The sequence below is a fragment of the Ochotona princeps genome, chromosome 5 (assembly GCF_030435755.1).
Source record: "Ochotona princeps isolate mOchPri1 chromosome 5, mOchPri1.hap1, whole genome shotgun sequence".
In the NCBI taxonomy this organism is placed as follows: domain Eukaryota; kingdom Metazoa; phylum Chordata; class Mammalia; order Lagomorpha; family Ochotonidae; genus Ochotona; species Ochotona princeps.
Genome location: NC_080836.1, coordinates 99188475 through 99207763, shown reverse-complemented (window position 1 = coordinate 99207763; position 19289 = coordinate 99188475). Strand labels below are relative to the sequence as shown.

Below are 19289 nucleotides of genomic sequence, written 5' to 3'. Positions count from 1 at the left end.
ACAGCATTTTAACAGTTTCAAGCACATCTTTTCCACTTCTATGGCCATAAAACAAAAAACCATCACCAATCCTGTAACACAGAAAGAAGGTAACGGCACTTGTCATCGTCATGACTGCTGAGAAAACAATTATTTCTTTGCCTCTTAGTGACAGAAATCTTAACTGCTCTCTCACACATGTGAACTGAGACCAAATTTCTTCTGGTTCTATTGTCAGTGCTTTCCTGAAAAATTAAAAAACACAAACTTCTGCACACTTTTTGTTCCCAAAAGGGACAAGAAATTCACCTCTGAAAGCTGTTTCAAAAGACCCGGGCTTTGTACCGAATTCATACAGTCTCACAGTTAGTGATTGTGTTCAGAGACCGAGACGCCTTTGGAACATACATGCCAGTGCAACAACACGCAGTGGCACTGGTAAAATTCAAACGAGGCACAGCCCAGAGAGTACAGAAATCCCACGGAGTCATCCTGTGCTCAGAACTCTCTAGAACTATCAACATTAAAACCTGAAGAATCTTGTAAACGTTTGTGAGAAATCACACTAAGCTTATGTCCAAAGTGTATCACACGAGGCAGGATTAACAACGGCTAGGTCTGGGACAGCACAATCATCCATCCCACCAAGGCGCCTACCAAGGCTTTATTTCTTCAGCGAGTTTTCAAAGACTTTGCAGACTGAAGATTAAACTGAAAATTCTACGTATCATTTTGTACCAATAAACAAACTTGCTACATATTAATGCATTAAAGCTTATAATAGTAAATATTTAGAATTATAACCTTAAAGTAATATCAATAAATTAAATACAAATCTATACAAAATTTCTTAAATTTATGCTATTAAAAATTAAAATGCAAGATGGCTACTTCTTTTAAGCAAAATCATTTTGCCAGAAAGAAGCAATAAGATATTGTTAACTTAACTCTGCAAGTACAAATGTTTTCTGCTCATATGTAAAACATGAGGTGCTACAATTAACTTCAGATTGAATGCAAAGAATTCTTAATATGCAACACACAGCAAAGGTGACTATAAAAAATCAAATTTCTTTCAATTTTAAGACTGTATATTCATATGGAATTGGAACATGGGAATAAATGGGGAGAAAATAGCCTTAAATGACACTCAACTGTGACTTCACAGGGAAAAAAATTTATTTAAAAAAGATGAAATTAACTCTACAGCATTAGTAAAGATTTATTTCATCAAAGATCAACATCAAAAATATTTAATTTCTGGTTATCAAAAGAAATTAAAATTTTCAAAATTAACGTATTTAGCTTTTATTTATTATGGCATTCTCCAAAAACAGAGCAGGAAATATTTTTTAAAGAACTACTTCTGACAGCGTCCAAACAGACTAAAGGCCCTTGCTTGTTGCTATCTATTTCCATCTACAAATGAACTCTATGATTATGAGATGATCAAAACTATACTCAGAAGTAATAAACACGTTAACAATGTTTTCACTTTCACATGATTTGCAGAGCTGTGGTCTTAGGCAGTTAGTTCTGGTCATAAACTTGAAAGTCACACCTCCCCCACCTATGTGGTCCTTGCTCACCTGTCACCCTGGAACCTGAGAGGGGGAGGTATTCCGTTGCTGCATAAGCCCCCACCCCCCTGGGAAGGCCCATGACAGGCAGGGACTCGCTCTCTGGGTCACATGCTTCTGCGGCTCTTGCATTCTGAAGGTCCCCTGCCCTGTCAGTGCTTTTGGAGCTGGGATTCAGCTCTGTCTCCACCAACGTTTGGTGATTTAGTTTTGACAAAGGAAACATTATGAAAAGCTTAAACAGAGTGCAAGTGCTTGTGCTGCTTTAAGCAAATCACACAATGTTAGTCGTTTAGTTCAAATGTACTTAGATGACAAATTGATCCTAGTAATGTTATAAAACAGCAAAATTTCAACTTTACTTATTTTAAAGACCAGACAGGTTGAAGGCAGCACTGGGCACACCATGTTATGTCATGAATAACAACATGACTTCATGCTCACATATGAGTCAGCCAATGTCAAACACTTACTAGGCATAACTAACAGGTGAACTTAAGTACCTCTTTCCCTGTAGCGTTCTGGGGGGAAGAGGGAAATAATGTTTCTTAAACTGTACGTTTCCATTTATGGTGATGCTATCAGCCTCTTCCAAACAACAATGAGGATAAAAGTTTAGAACAAGTTTCCAGAGGCAGCACCACAGAGCCAGAAGGAGAGAAGAATACTTGGCCGCAGGGCTCCCCCTCCTGCATTCACTTCCGAACTCGCACACTGTATACCACACTCTCCCCAGCGAGAGGCCAGATACTCCCAAACCCTGAGTCTGTCACACTTACAGAAAGGGTGGCTTCAAACAATTGAAAAAATAAAAAAATATTTCAAACCTAATTTTAATCTATATAATTAAAAATACAACAACAAAACTATTTCAGTGACAAGCCACACCATACTGGGATTCTACTCCTATTCGGGTCCCAATGAAACAGTAAGGGCTCATGTGCTGCAATGTTAATACTTAGGTCACTAGGCCTGGTTAAACTGAGTCTAGAGAGAACTAATTGGCCAACCAAAGCCAAATGAAGAAAATGGAAACGGTTGCTTGGTTCTTACATATAAATGATTCCATTTTCTTTTTACCAATATATCATGAAACTTCCCAAACTGGCTTAGTCTTTTCCTTTAAAAAAAATGCATACTGACAATCTGAGAAATCCTAAAACAGAGGTACTAAAAAACCAAACCTAGAATAATTAGATCATTAAATGTGAATTATCTGGCATAATAGATTAGCAATGTAAGGCTGCAAAGTTAAAACAATGCCCACTCACGAAACAACAGAGCAGACAAAATCTTACGTGTACTCCGGTGCAGAAATCGGTGCTTGGAACCTTGACATTTTATTTCTTGGGGCAGAATCTGATCTGTACCACCTTAAATAATAATTATGCTTCTTTTACATATTCAGTTTTTGTAACAGAAAGAAAAAGCTCGATACACTTCCACTGCTCACCGCTCCTCCCTGACTGTGTTTCCCTGCGCAAGGCACTCTGCAGCCTGCACAGTCCACCTAACACCACACAGAAAAGATTAAAGCAGCTGAAAGCAATAAGAGTTTAATACCTACTGGTGATCAGGTTTAGAGTCTCAAAGATGAATTAAAAATGATAAAAATAATCAATAGCAGGAGAACAAATGGCAGTTAAATTATTAACAAGAAGATGGTGAAGTATCTTACCATAGTGTGGTGACACACCCAACAACTACAGGAAAAAGTATGACTGAGTAACAGTAGTATTTCACTATAAAAGTGTAAAGACTGGTAACCACTGATAGCGAAATGAACTGTGAAAATACAAGTTTTGTTTGGTCTGTTTTTTTAGTTTTAGTAAGACAATTACAAAACGTCACTAAGGCAAGTTAAACTCAAATACTGGTTACCAACATTTCTGACAGGAAAAACTTACATTATTGGTTAAGCACAAAAATATCTACTAATCATTTTCTCTCAATCACACTCCCTTGGGCTCTCACAGGACAGAGCTGTTTCTCTTCAGCTGAACTCAGCAGCAACTGGAGATATATACAGATATATATATATATTTTTTTTTTTTTGACAAAAACTAAAAGTGAAAACGTGCTAACATAATCCTGTTTTTAATTATATACTTTCAAAGCAATGAAGGACTTAAATACTGTTATATCTATACATTGAAGCGTTTACTAGAAATCTTTTAAAGTCTTTAAAAACATAAAATGCAAATGGAAATAATCAAAGCCTTAGATGTACAATTATTCTGCCACAGTACTGAAGGCAATTTTAGATGTAAACTACACCGTCTTTTGATCGTTTATGTGGAAACATCCCGCAACACAGTCATGCAGTTCCAGACCATCGTCAATGAGACACCTTCATGGAAACACACAGTCAACCACCAAAACTTCTCATATTAATAGTGGTTGAATCTTTCAGACAAGTTTCGACTGATGGAGATAAAATTACATACTCTGACTTCAGAGTAACTATAACTACTCTAGGAGACATTTCAAAATTCTCTAAGAAATCAGAAGAGCTACAGCTTTGAGTGCCTACCTAGCACAAGAGGGCGGACGAGGCCTGCGAATGGCTTACACTGGGGTTGGATTTCCCTGATCTCAACACCACCGAAGGGCCACACCAGACATGGGGGAAACAGCCTCTTTATTCTCAGTATTAAAACCATCATTCCCATCATTATTTTGCACCTCCTGCATTCCTCACTCAGGTCCAATGCGGAAATTAACATAGGTAGTACATGCTTCAGTTCATTTGTATATAAAATTATCAGTTTTGGTTTTAACCTGATCTTAAGTTTAAAAAAACAAGACGTATCAACTGACTCATTCACAATTCGAGACCCAAACAGGATGCTTGGCATGACATAAAGTTCATGACGAGTCCATGAAAACTGCTGAAGCAGAAATCTTATACTTAACATTCTAATTTAAAAAGTCATGGTTGGCAATGGCTATGAAATTTAACATTCCAGGTAGTTCTTGATGGGATATTTTATTTGCAAACATTTATTAACAAATAGAAAACACTGTCTTCATCTAAAATGTCTTGTGGTTATTTCAGATAGTTTATAAGTAAATGAGAAAGGTTTAAGCAGATAATGCTTCAAAAACAACACCTTTCTATCTTTTGAAAATGAGGAGGACTTAGTAATGATTCAATGAATCACCAAGTAAATGCCTGAAACATTTTTTATGAAGGGAAAAAAAAAAACATCTGTCCACTAGACAGCCCAGTTCACCAGAGGGCTTGCGAGGCTGGTTTATAATCTCTTGGCAACTTGGATGACTTGACAATAAAGACATTCTTACACACACTTCCTTTCTATTTTCCCATCTAGATGGCAGCGAAGCATTTCTAGGTACTGTATATAACTGAGTGCTTAGGGTTATCATTTTCCCTAAATACACTTCAGAGGCGATTTCTTAAGTAAACATGAAATTTACGGAAGAGTAGCACACACACTTATAACAAAATTCTCATGACCAACAAAACGGCCAGATTTTAAGACTATAACAAATACTGCAGAAGGGCAAAATAGACAGAAATACAAAACAAAAATTTTAAAGTATGACAAGAAATTATTTACAAAAAGACGAGCATAGACGAGATGCTGAGGGAAACCGCGACGCTAGCAGCTCTACTCACACGGACTCGTTCCTGACCAGCTGTCCATTTTGGCGAACAGCATTTTCACTCATGGAGCGTTCTCTTTTTAGCCTGCCAACTGCCCGGATCTGTTCACGTACAAACGGAAGGAACAGAAAACAGTCTTAGTAATCTAGTAGCTGCTTAGTATAAAAAAACAAAAAACAAAAAACCCCCTTCAATCCAAATGTGCTCCTGAAACTGACACAGAGCATCAGGAGCAACCAACAATGGCTGCACGTGTGTTGGACACAGACTCGTTACATCTATGCATCACAATCTGGAAAACCTACGGATGCCTATTTACCACCTGATAAAAGGTATTCTGGCTTATCGTAAAGCATGAATTTTTGAATAATTAACTGTCGCATCAATCCTTGTGAAATTGCCTCCAGAGGAAGTGCCCCTCCTTCTAGAATATCAAAAATAATAATAATAAAAAACATGGAGGCTAAGTTTTTTTTAATAAAAAAAGGCATAGTATTTGCGTGTAATCCACACACACCCTACTATATACTGTAAATCACCTCTAGATTACACCTAGACCCTAAGGCATTGTAAATGCTACGTAGGTGTGACAATGTCTCGTTTAGGAGACGGTAACCTGCACACGTCCCAGTGCAGCCACAGCCAGCAGAGGCCTAACAGCTCTGAAGAGCTGCGAGGAGCGCTGCACGGGGCACGGACCGGGGAGCCAGCGCGAGGCGGCTGCAGAACGTGTGTACACAGCACCTCATTCCATAAACTCAGGGAAGTGCTCCGCACAGGGAAGATTTCAGTGTTGGGAATTGTCTGGAGTTTTTTTCCCAGGGATATTTTTGACGTATGGTTGGTTCATCCGAGGATGCAGAACCTGCACATAAGGGGAGCCAGCTGTACTCTATGCTGTCATCTGTACTATATGTACACTTGTATTATTTTTTAATTGTTTTTATTGGAAAGGCAGTGAGAAGGAGATGCAGCAACATCTTCCATCTGCTGGTTCACTCCCCAAGTGGCCGCAATGGCTGGACCTGAGCCTATCCACAGCCAGGAGCCAGGAGCTTTTTCCAGATTGGCCGTGCAGGCGCAGAGTCCCAACACTCTGGGCCATTCTCTACTGGTTTGCCAGACCAGAGGCAAGGCGCGAGATGGAAGTGGAGTGGCTGCGATATGAACCAGTGTCCATATGGGATCCTGGCAGATGTAAGACAAGGATTTAGCCACTAGGCTACTGTGCCGGGCCCTACTTGTATTATTTATAAGAAAAATTTACAGGAGTTTTGAATACATATGTTACAGCAAATGAGATATATAAATGTTCCTAGCTTCTAGGACTAAAATAACTTCACATTTCATTGGATATTTTAAAACTAACCTAAAAATCAAAGTATCTTTTTACCTTAATAGCTGTGGCATTCCAGAATAGCCTCAATGTCACATGTTCTTACAAAACTGATCTCTTTCTTCCATTAAAAAACAGGATCTGGCATAGAAGCAACGCCCATATCCCACATGGGAGTGCGTGGGTTTCAGATTCTAGTTTCCTGCTAATACACACCCTAGCTGGTACTGGGCGATGGTTCAGTTTGGTTCCTGCCACCACATGGCGACCAAAGCCAGGAGCCTGGAACTCCATCCTGGTTTCCCAGTGGGTGGCAGGGCTCTAAGCACTTGGGCATTCTTTGCTGTTTTCCCAGGCCTCGTAGCAGAACTGAAGCTCATATGGGATGCTGGTGTCACGGGCAGTAATTTAACCCAAAGCAAAACGTGAGCCCCAATTTACTGATCTTGGTATTAACGACATATTTGGGGGGTGGTGGTAACAAGACAAAAACAAATATTTGCCATGTTATCTAAAATGACTGACTTGTATACTGTAACAACAAATAAGTTAGACATTGCCAGTGATGGAAAGAAATACAATGATTTAAACATTTTCTTTGTTTATATCAAAATGAAGGGGGATGCTTTTTTTGAATTCCAGATTTTTAAATGTCATTTAGAACCTTCCAGCACTGACAACCCACTTCCAAGTTCCTTCACTTCTGAGGCTGAGAAGTAGCTTCTTAGCTTGGAGCAACTTCCTAGAAGTTGGACCCAGGGTATTTTGTCTGGCTATAAATCAAGTAGTACTAAATACATGTTGCATACACACAGCTCTCTTTTTAGCCTGGTTTTACTCCAGGTTACATCTGATGACTTGTAAGCTCTTGGTCATGTAAGAGCCCTCTAGGTTTTCGTTTGCTGGTTCTCTCGAGCTGTCCGAAGCCTCCAACTCCTCTAAGAATCTGCCCATCTGCCGCACTATCTCCCATGCTCACTCTGCTTCCCAAGGGGCTTTTCATTAGAGACAAGAGAACAATGTGGATTGAACACCACAAGCAACATTTTCCCTTCCTCCCACAAGCCGTGAGAGCAGAGCTGAACACGTGCTGGCAGGTTACAGGAAGGAAGCTGCAACCGTGTGAGTCGGGAAGAGAACACAGGCAGCTGCGCAAAGCAATGGTCTAAAGCTTCCATGGAAGAATGCACACACATATACAGAATTCAACTGTTCTGTGGCCTCTTCTCTGCTGACTTTTTTGTCCATTCTTCTCACTGTAGTCTCAGCTCTTCTTTCTACAAATGAGAAGGAGGTAAAAGTAGCTAAGCAAACCGCCATCAAACTGTGATCAGGCCCATATTCATCAAGTTCTTAATTTTCCAAACCATTATAGTATCCATTGAAGCATCCAGTGAATGCCTAGGTGTCCTTTGAGATTTGTTTTAGGATGTGCCACATCGTTGGATGACCAATTACATTTTAGATCCACCGTGATTGCTTGTTCCATTGCCAAAGGTGGGTATGCAAACTGAACTGGGCCATTATAGGGCATTTATAACCATCTTCTGCTTCTTCACAGATCAAGAGCCTTCTACCAGACATTCGCTACTGCTTTCCAAGTGCAATCTGTGATGAGCGTGATTCCAGCTGGGTGACCCTTTCCCAGCTGTGAACTCTGTACATGATTCCACTGACAGCGACTGTAGCAAGCGTGCATGGCTTGGAGATAGTTCCCTTCCTGAAAGCATTCATTGCCTTTGCTTTTCTCTTCCAAAATCAGAACAAGCTATATGAATCTGTTCCTCCCAAACCACACCTGGCTGTTGACTGCTTTGGGGTGTATTTGGGGTTTAGCGCTGTTCCAAAGATTATATAAATGAATGGTATTTTCACATTTCTGTTCTCCAAAGGAGTTCTCAATTTGGACAAAACCTCTTACAGCTTATCTTTAATCCAGTTTGTTTTATTTCAATGACCTTCTCATTAAGCTCTTGGCATTTATTTCGTTGATCACTTCAAAACTTCTTGCCGTGTGATTGCAGTATCTGATGGTGGAGCTCGAATCCTTGGCTTGGCTGCATTATTCAGGGCGGTGTCAAATCTTCGTGTAGGTATCTGTTCTTACAGGTATTACTTTCCAGCTCTTTCCAGCTTTTCTTTACAATTCAGGCGTAGTGAAAGGGTTTATTAATTTTCTCTGTTCTAGCTGAGCCTCCAAATTTTATAAGCTTTGAGTAGAATATGTGTGACATGGTTTAAGCCCTCCTCGTAGGATCAACTGGATTCTTTTGTTATTATTTTTTTTATTTGAAAGAAAAGAGAGCAGGAGATAAAGGAGGAAGGCAGAGAAACGGTGGTGGCATTAGACAGCAAGTGAGAAACGACACATCTGACAGGGACCGAGCACTTGCACAGCCTCTCAGAGTTCATGTTAGCAGGAAGCTGCCTTCAGAATCCACACTCAGACGCCACGGTGTGGGTGCCAGCTGCCCACCCCCACCAGGGATAGGCTAGTTTAAAAACCCAAGTGCAACTGCTGCAAATTTCTCTGTTGTATCAGTCACACTTATAGATAATGTATTCACAAATTTCTCCTGAAAGGCTCCTTTTTTGACATACATCAGTATCCTTAATAAGGGCTGATTTTGTCCTCTTCTGTAGATGGTGCGTTTGTGTGAGTGTGTGTGTGCATGTGTGGTAAAGTAAACATAAAATACCACTCAAAATTTTAACTCTCTGAAAGTACTTCAATAGTACTCAGGACCTTCACAACATTGTGTAACCATTAACACCACTCAGTTTTAGAATATTTTCATCACCCCAAAAGGAAATCCCATGCTGGTAGTATTCATTTTTAATTTTCTTCTTATCCAATCAATCCCTTGGCAACCATTCATCTGCTCTCTGTCTCTAGCTGTTTACCTATTCCGGACATTCCAAAGAAGCAGAATGATATAATTCACGGCTTTTTGGCTTGGCTTCTCAAACTTAGCAGAGTATTTTCAAGGTCTGTTCATGGTGTGGCATGTATCAATATCTCATTCCTCTTCTGTGTGACTGAGTAAAGGTCACTACATGATCTAGCCCACTCTGCTGATTAACTCATCAACTAAAGGACATCTTGGATGTTTCCAACTTTTGGCTATTTGGAGAAAGCCATGACTTGACTGCTACTGGAAGCTTATAGAAGAGATCAAGAATGTTGTGAAAACATTCCACTGCGCAAAAGGACAGCCTTCAAGACAATAAAAAATTTTCCAGCCACAAACGTTGATAGAGCTGAGGTAGGAAAACCCTGGCACCTGCTACAGAATGATTACACAGAGCAAATGGTTCTGAAATCCTGAGTGACTTATCACTTACAATAACTCAGTGCTTTACTGCCCTTCTATTTCAATCTATTTCTAAAAGCTACTAGAATCTCCACTCCTTTTTTTCTTCTTCCCTAATCATTGATTCATGCCTCTTTAGGGTTACTTGAGTCTTTTAAAGCTTAAAGCTCAAACCATTAACTCTACTTTCCTTCCCATCAGTAGGTCATATCAACCTTCCCCTAAAAATCACCTGTTAAATCTGATTCCTGTCAAAGATTTTAATTCTTATATAATGATATTTACACATACTCAACTTTCAACATGAATCAGAATATGTGCCAAATATATTGTATATATTATATTTAATTCTCACAGTAATCTTTTATAGTTAAATGAGTCTTCTCTAAATTTTAAAGATAAACTTTAGCACTGTTAAATAATTTGCCCAACACTACATTGTAAATGGCATAGGAGGCCTTTAAAATTACAGCTAATTCTAAACTGTCTACAGCAAGGTAATACAATCACATTATAGTAATACAACAATGAATGCAGGCATGACTGTAAGAGTCTTACAGCTGGGGGTGCTCTTGGAACTTTACTTAGTCTTGAAGCAACCAAAGAAAATGCTTGGGCTGCTATCTGTCAGTTATTTGTACTAGATGAAAATATTCAACAGCTAATGGCACAGAAGGAGCAGAAAAACAAAACTATAAAAATAACAAAGGGAGTGTTGTTGTGCTTCTGGATCCAAGACAATATCCTAAGACAAGACTTGGATTTTTTACTAGCAATCGCTCTCACCGGAACTTCAGGGAAGTAGTACTTCAAATGGGGAGCCTGCTGTGACATCTGCTGCTTTGTCTAAACAGCTTCATAACTCCCAGTATGCTTTGCTACTAGAGAACTTATGTCCTTCATGTACACTGATGTCTTTCCTTTCTGCCTTCCACTGCTGTCGTGGCTTGTAACACGTCAAGCTTTTAAAAGCACAAATGCATCTCATTTATCCTTGTGCTCATACAACATCTCATACAAAGTCAAAAAATTTGCTAAATAAAAATTTTCAAATATTTTAGTTCTTATTTTTTGTCATGTTAAGGCTCAAATTTAGTGCTTTTCACCAAGCAATTCTCTAGAATGTTACTGGCACCTGGAAAATATCATCTCAATTTCCTCAACAGAAAGTCATAGCCTCAGGAAGTCACAGCCAGCACTAAGAAATCACCCTGTCCTAAGCTATATGTGTGATTGATCCCCTTTGCAAAGCACTTTATGAAAAGTGAAACCAGACAAAGGGGTACCCTTATTAACTAAAAAAAAACACTTGCACATTGTCTTACACAATCTTCAAGGCTCAAAGTTCAGAAAGACCTAACTACAGAAGTTATCAATGACAACAAGCTTTGAAATACTGGCCCCAAGTCCATGACAGAGGCAAGACATAGCCTCTACCACCAAACTCTTATTAGTCCACACTGCTATAGTGAGGTCAATGCGGAATGAATGTGAAGGGGTGTAGAAGTAAACTCAATAGGAATGTCTCCCCATGCACAGGATGAGTTCTGCTCCAAAGAGGGAAAAGAGAACCTTCTCCGGCCTGTTATCCATATTGACTTTACAACAAAATGAGATAATAATTTTCCCAATTTGCTCTATGTTGCCTAAAAGGTAACAGCCACACGTCTTCAAGATCATACTAATGTTAACATTTCCCACACATTTTTTCTGAAAAATTAAATTAAAAAATGAGTAATGCCACACCAGATTTAGGGTATTTATAAATCAGAATGAAGAGTACATGGAAAGCAATTTATGACATGAATTATATCCTTGTAATTCCTCCTTCACTTTCACGCTTGTCTTACTTCAACGTAACTGATATTAAAAACTCTACTTACTTCTTCATTTTGAGGAGTGGCAGGAGGTCTTTCTAAATCCAGAAAATCTAGTGGTCTTTCACTTAGTGTAAGTACACGGGGTGGTGTTTTTAGTGCCAGAGGTTTAAAGGGAGTTGACTGGATAAGGTCAAGATCCGCTGGTCTTGAAAATGAAGCATCTTCATTGTTTCCTGGGGGATGAAGGCAGAGGATTCCAGGAAAGACAGTGGCTTTATTGATAACGTCATTACCTTCTCCTACTGCTGAATTAAAATCTATGTAATAGCATTAGTTTCTTTAAAACTATGCTTTTGGTATAAAATTTTCATTTCATTAATATTTTTCTAGTAGTACAGAAATTATAAAAAATAACATACAAGAAAAAAACTGGTACAGAATACACATAGAACTTGCACAGCAGCCACATTTGCAAGTAGGAAAATATCTGAATAGCTGCAAAAGCAAATTTTACATAAATGGCCAAAGAACACATCAGCTGCGACACAACACATCGTAGAACGTTATTCAGTGTCCACAAAGTGGAATGAACAGTTACTATGCAAAAATATGGAAGGCTCTCAAAAACACGACTTTAAGCAAAAGCTAGGAAAGCAATCTGCAGTGAACAGTTCCATTGACGTGACCCCCAGGGAGAGTAAATGAAGTCTATTTATAGATGGGAAATGACAGCTGCCCTGAGCTGAGGGGCAGGAAGCGTGGCTCAGACACTGCAAAGGGAACCTTGCACAGTAACAGAAACTCTCCCTGCTCAGGCCATGGGAGCTACCAAGACTCATTAAATACATACTCAGAAACACATGGAGATAACACCTCAAGGAGTTGCACTATGGGAAAACAGAGTTCAAATTCAGACAAATATAACGAAGACTAAGGCTGAAAATGTAAAATTACACTTGCGAACCGCTCTTCTAAAAATATTTTTGAAATTACAATACTCTTCATAAAAATATATAAAACAAAAATCCATCAGGCAACTTCATAGGCAAACGTGAGTACCTGCTACGACAATCCTTTCTGGAACCTGCATTATCACGCTCGCATGCGGAGCGCCTTCTGGGAACCCCTGCTCGAGGTCAGCATTTGGTGGTGCTACTTTCAATTTTTCGGGGACCCTCATCCGCTGACTGATGCCCTCAGTGTACTCCATCTCATACTGGATCCGGCTGATTTCTGCCATGTCGACAGCAGGCGGAGAGGAGAACGCTGCCCCAGTCACTCTGCACAAGAAAAAGTGAGAGCCAAGGATGACTGAATATGTGAGTCTCCTCTGCGCAATGGGATTAGAACACAACACCCATCCCAGGGGGCGCCAGAGGACATTTCCTGCCGGCCAATATCTGCCCCAGACACAGAGAGTGACACTGAAGAACATGTTTTCCTTGATAGAATGTCTTTGCATTAACTGAAGTTATATCTAGATTAATAATCATCATACTGCTACAACATAAAAATGCGTATACACAGATACACACTCATGTTTTGTGCAGAAACAAACATGCCTGTTTGCTTACTTAAAAATGTTGAAACAAAATTTAAGTTTCACAATCAGTTGAGACAAAGGGATTTGTACTTTATAAAAACTGAAATGAAAAATTGCCATCGTGCATGAAAAAAACTGCTCAATGATGAAAATCAAATGAAGTCCTCTGAGAATTTACTCAAAAAGAAGACATGAATCCCTGAAAATTACACAGTATAATTCAAAACTTCTTTTACTGACACGTATCTGATGACCGCAAGCTAAATATAAATACAGAATCTGTATTAATAAATCCTAATATATCCTTTCATTTTTTTCAGGAATTGATAATTTTACATTATTTTATACTAGTATCGTATTTACATATTTATTTCAGAAAAGTACCCACATGTTTTTAAATGCAAAAGATAATACAAATGGGTTGGGTGTGTTTCTAAAACAGAAGAGGATCCATGATCCCAGGGCAGTGCAGCCAACGGAATGCTGCTTGAAACGTGGAGCGCTCACTGAGGCGCGCAGAGCAGGCCGGCCCGGGCGCTCAGCTCTGGCACCTGTGAGCAGCCCGCTGGCTGCACTGACCTCCCTAGCAGGCTGTCACTGCTTGTTCTGTTACTCATTTTAACAGTCAAGTGCACGTCTACAATAGCTAACCGGACACTGCTAGCCTGCAGTTCAATTCCCCTACAGAGCTGAACTGTTTTTGGAGGTGGACATAACAACTCGGACACTGCCTTTCCAGCTGTAAAAAAGAAAGAATAAAGATCAGTATTTCAATAGTTCATTTCACAAGAAAGCTATGAACAAAAGCAAATATCTGCTTAAAATTACATTTGGACTTGAACATGGATGGTCAGGAGCTTGAACTCAGAGTTATTTCTAACACCTGAGAAACCATGCAGTCACGGTTTTATGATTTTTTTTTTTGTAGACAAGACAAAGAAAAGCCGTATCAAATGCACACACAAATATGACGTCAGACTAGGGAAAAACAACATGGCCAAGAGACTCATCTACTGATGCTCTGAAGGCTGGCAGGGTGGGGGGGCTTCCTTTTTGTTTTTTTAAATACTAAATACAGATAAAGAAATAACGCAGAGAATGCAAACAGCAAGTATTGCTGAAGTAGCACAATAACTTGATACGTAAGTAGTCATTTCCTTCAAAGGAAATGAACCCCCTCCCCAACCAAATCTCACTGAGTTTTCAACAAAAGATGATGTGTGACTTTACACAGAACCCAAAGGCTTCGGGATGGTAGGCATGGCTGTCACAGCTGGGCTTCTTCTACCCTCCACCAAGGATGCGGCCCACCCAGCAAGCCCTGAGGAGCTGAGGAGAGGGCTGGCTGCCTTTTCCGCTCTCAGAACCTCTGCCTCCCAGGGATCTGGCACGCAGAGGGTGCAGTCTGAAGAGACACAGGCCAAACAGGAAATTCTCACTCACCAACACGTCCTGACACCTGCTTCCTGTTTGGCACTATCTGCACCTGTGCTTCATAGTAACTCCTTAACCTTGCTTCAACGCGTGTGTGCTGGACCTAGAGCCACTTTCGTCCCTGGAGGAGAAAAACAGGAGCGTTGAGAAACTAGAAGGCATCAACATCAGGGATTCAATGCCGGAAATTCTCCAAATGATAACATCACAAAGATGTGCAACCTTACATTGAGAACCAAGGGGGGAAAAAAGCCCACAAATTATCAAGCTTGCCACCAACTTTGGTGCCACAGACAGGATCCTACGAACATCGATTAGTTAAGGGAAACTGAAAGGCTAACTCTGCCTCCGCTCCTAACTAGAGAGGCGGTAGGAAACACACGTTAAAGGAATCCATTAATACTTATACGTATATACGTATGTGTGCATGAATTGGTTAAATTTTCATTCACTTAGAATCCTTGTCATCTTGCGCCCGTAAAGTATGCTCACAGCACAAAGTGCAGGAGGATATACAGAGGAACTGAAGCGTCCCGCCCAACCCCACCCAGGGCTCCATGGCAACCTCTCCTAGCACTCCACTTGCCTGCATCTGATCCACCCTAAGATCTTGCCCGCAACTCAGAACTCTAACCAAGAAAAGACAGAAGACAGAACAGGTCAATCATTCATCTCAGCTGTATATTGTTGGCAGCGAAATATGGGGCAAACGGAGACTTTATGATGGACCATATCAATCAGTGGACGACCTCGTCGAGCGCAACTGGTGGCGATTCATAACTGGAGAACTATTAAAACCACTTGAGCAAATATCTCAGAGCATGCCCCACATCCGGGACTTGGGGTGGGCGGGAAACCGGGTGGGGCTTCTCCCTCAATATCCCCCTTTACCTCAGATACATGATGGAAACAATATGGACATAATAGTATTACCCACTTCCCTATACCCCCTGAACCTTTTTTTTTTAACCGCAATTAACTATGTAAAGATTGTCAACAACAATACAATAAAATTAAAAAAAAAATAAATAAATCGACAGGAAAAAAAAAAAAAGATCTTGCCCGCAGAAATGTAGCACCGGAAGGAGGCATCTCAAAACTATTACAGCTGTTAGAGATGATCAAGTTTCATAAACCCAAACAATACAGAAATTATTAGAAATATACTATCTCTTTGACAAGTACTATTTTCCACGCTCCATTCACTGCATTTTGTCTTCTAGGGAATCTTCCAAGATAACAACATCTCAGGAGTCTCAACACTTCATGGGATAGTAACATGGCGATGTTAAAGAACGACGGATTTAGGACAAAAAGGTGGACACTGAAAAAACAACTTCAGGAAAAAGCCAAATTCTGCTAAAGCCAGAAGAATCATCAGATTGAAAGAGCCAATGTGGGGGGATTCCAGAGCCTACACAACTGTGCCATAAGATTAAAAAAAAGAACAGCAACAACAACAAAGTGAATGTAAAACTTTGGGACTAAAATACAGTGTTCAGTTGTGTGCCTAAGTGAAACAAACCAAAATCTAGCTCATTTTTGCTCTTCACTGGACTAGTTAATACGTCTACACATTTATTATTTGAAAGGCAGAGCGAGAGACATGCAGAGGTCTTCCGCCTGCTGCTTTAGTCCCCCGGTGCCCACGACCACCAGACCGAAGGTGGGAAGTGGATGCAACTCCTAGAGTTGCTGTGTGCGGTGTCTACCAGGAGACTCAGGAACAGGAAGCCGGATTTGGAAACCAATGCCTGACCAAACCATGGCATTTTGGGCACTAATTTTTATCAGTTTAAAAAATGCTTCTCATTTGGCATTATTAATTCCACAAGTTTTGCCCCTTGGAATCTAGAAGGCATCAGGTGCACGTTTCTTTGGCAAATGTTTTACAGTCTCACTTGACTTCAGCTTCCAAACATCAGGGATTTAGCAAATTTGCAAAATCCTTCCCATTGACAGTGCATTTATTCTTGCCTGTACTTAATTCTTTCTTCAGCTTAAAAAAGATCTTATCTAAGTGTATCATAAAAGGAAAAAAGTTTATATCACAACCTTAAGCCTCGAACTTCTAGTACTTATAGAAATACCTTAACAAAAACACAGGAAGTCACATTGGGATTGCGGTTGCCACGAATTATGTAATAATTCTCCAATTACAAAAACAAAACAAACAAGCAACACTCCAGTTCTCCACCGTTCACTGTGTCGCTCTCTAGTTCAAGGCTTCTACAGAGGTCACTGCTTGCGAGTTCTCTTTCTAAACAGAAAACAGACGGTGTACTGAACCAGAATTTTTCATTAAAACAACAAAAACAGCGGCTGAAAACTTTCGGAGAAAACAGCAAAAATTTCAAAGCCACAGGAAACTTTGTCATCCTCAGAAGAGACAGTCTAATCAGACAGGAAGAGGGTACACAACTTCCTTTTGGAAAGAAAGGCACAACCAATCCACATGCCTTTACAACCAAGGGCAAGCTGGGTCCCCCAAGCAATTTAATTGCATGGGAAAAGACGAATCTGTTCTAATTTCCCCCAAGGGCTTTGCTATGGGGACCTCATTAGCCAAAGGAACTGAGGCAGAAGCAAATGTTTTTCATCCACGAAAACACTCCGCATCATTTAAATTCTCCTAGAGGCTGAGTGGTGTATACACAGCTCGTTCCTGCTCAGGGCTCAGGGGCCACTTTCATCAGGGTGCTGGTCGCTGCAGAAAGACCGCATGCTCTACCTATGGGACACAGCTGGTATTTAGCCTTTCCCTACAGCCTTGTGCAGCGGGAACCCGAGATGTCCAGGGCCTCCCGCAAACGGGGATCCGCTGTTTGCACCCACACCTGCCAGCCAGCTGGGATGGATGCTCCGGGGGCGACAGGGCCTCTTTGGGGGCCAGCCGGCACCCGCAGGGGCCAACACCCAAGTTTTTAACACCTACTTTCAACAATACAAAAATAAAACTTTTTTTAAAAACCCGGCAGGCTCAAGGTCACCCTGTCAGGTGTCAGGGCCTTCAGCTGCAAGAATGAGTGAAGACGATTCGCAAAGCTCGGCGCTCTTCACCTCCTCAAGGTTGACCTCCCGTTTCCCAACCCCCTCACTACCTTCCTCCCGGTAAAAACCCAAATTCAGCCAACCGAACAAGCCGCCAAAGTGAAGGGCTTCGGCACCAATAAACATTTGCAAGCAATGGGTGCTCTCCCTAGAGATGCAGGGAGTGGCCGAGACCCTAAGGAGAAGCTGCCAGGATTGAAGGCCAGCGACCGAGGGACAGCGGCCCGCGCACCACCGCCTGCCCACCTGCCCACCTGCCCGCCCGGGGATCACGGCCGCCGCACTAGGCCCTGCGGTCCTGTCGGGCCCCGGGTCTGGAAGACGTCACCACTCACCCCTGGGCCCGCTGAGGGTTCCCGGAGAGGGTCGCCGCCCGCCGGCTCCCGGGGCGCTCTCACAAGCCGTTGACTGAGCGCACCGAGACGCCCGGGGTTAAACACCGGCGCGCCCAGCGCCGGGAAGGGAGAACCGCGAGAACCGCCAAGACTGATCCCTCCCAGGACCCGTAGCGGAAGCGAGTTCGTAGTCATGTGACTGGAAAGGGCGGAAGTGTGCCCTACGCCTAAACTCTGGAGTGGGGACTGTGAGACAGCGTTAGAGAGACATCTTTGTTGTGGGCTAACTTGGTAGACAATAACGTGATTGTGGGGTTGGTTCGCGAGTTAGAACTAACTTTCAAAAACTTGCTTGTTTCAAGGTGGATTTTCGGTAGACAAAACTCTTTCAGTACCTCCTGTATAGAAATTTTTATCATGTGAGGCGTCAGAAATCTGTTTAACTAGATCCGATAATGATTCTTAGGCCTAATTGAAGTCCTGTCAGATTGCCTTCTAAGGTGAGTATAGTAATTAGCAGCCTTATTTAGCGTCCAGCAAGGTCTTCCTTCTGGAATCCCTCATCCTAGGCCTGGAAAGCGAGTAGCTTGCTCACCAGGGTGAGGACGGACTGGAGCCAAATTCGGTGAATAATTGTCGTGCCTGGATTTGCACAAACAGGGATGTATTCCTGTGAGAAACTCCGAAGGGTTCCTCTTCCTCAAAGATAACCTGGGGAGGCCTCCGAAGGCTCTTGGTTCTGTTGAGTGGTGTAGCAAAGAATACGTTGTTCTCTTTGGAACAATGGCTGAGGCCAAGAATTAACCGAGATAAGACCAATTCGCACGATGAAAGTTAAATGTATAGATACTCATTTGTACATGTAAATTGGAACCTTCCCTACAAAAGGGAAGGCTGGACGCAATTGGGGTGCACAGCTTGCTCCAAAGAGTGTAAATTATGAAATGGGACAAAGGAGATTGGTCTGTTAGTTGTGACTGCCTAATACCTCCTTTAAAGTGGCTTTACTGATTCCTCTCCCTTTGACCCTGAATTTCTGGTGAGAACAATGTCTTCCTCCTGGTACAAGGAGAGCATGTTTCACCTGGAAGTTCTGTTTCCTGCTTTCTAGAATAAAAAAGGGAAACCAGGCCTTCTGTGGCCTGCTGTTTGTTTTTTTTTTAATATATAAGCCTTTTGTTAGGTTTTTAATGCATTTAAAGTTCTTATTACTCTTAAGCGCAGCTAATTTCCCACAGCCTAGTCCTTTTTCAGAATAAGTTTACT

General features: G+C 41.3%; 1 protein-coding gene across 2 annotated transcripts in view; it reads right to left on the bottom strand.

The window, feature by feature from the left end:
• The window catches only part of MFF (mitochondrial fission factor), a 31865-nt gene extending 13690 nt beyond the window's left edge, over nucleotides 1-18175 (bottom strand). The window contains exons 1-6 of one of the 2 annotated variants that reach the window (XM_012931360.3): nucleotides 18024-18175; nucleotides 14647-14758; nucleotides 13783-13942; nucleotides 12720-12940; nucleotides 11724-11893; nucleotides 5203-5291 (exon numbers count right to left, since the gene is read on the bottom strand). In XM_012931360.3, coding sequence (XP_012786814.3) covers nucleotides 5203-5291; nucleotides 11724-11893; nucleotides 12720-12940; nucleotides 13783-13820 — 518 coding nt within the window. In that variant the 5' untranslated portion in view covers nucleotides 13821-13942; nucleotides 14647-14758; nucleotides 18024-18175. The remainder of the gene's footprint in view (nucleotides 1-5202; nucleotides 5292-11723; nucleotides 11894-12719; nucleotides 12941-13782; nucleotides 13943-14646; nucleotides 14759-18023) is intronic. The other variant, XM_004576761.4, reaches the window with a different exon arrangement.
• Between the last annotated feature and the right edge of the window lie 1114 nt (nucleotides 18176-19289).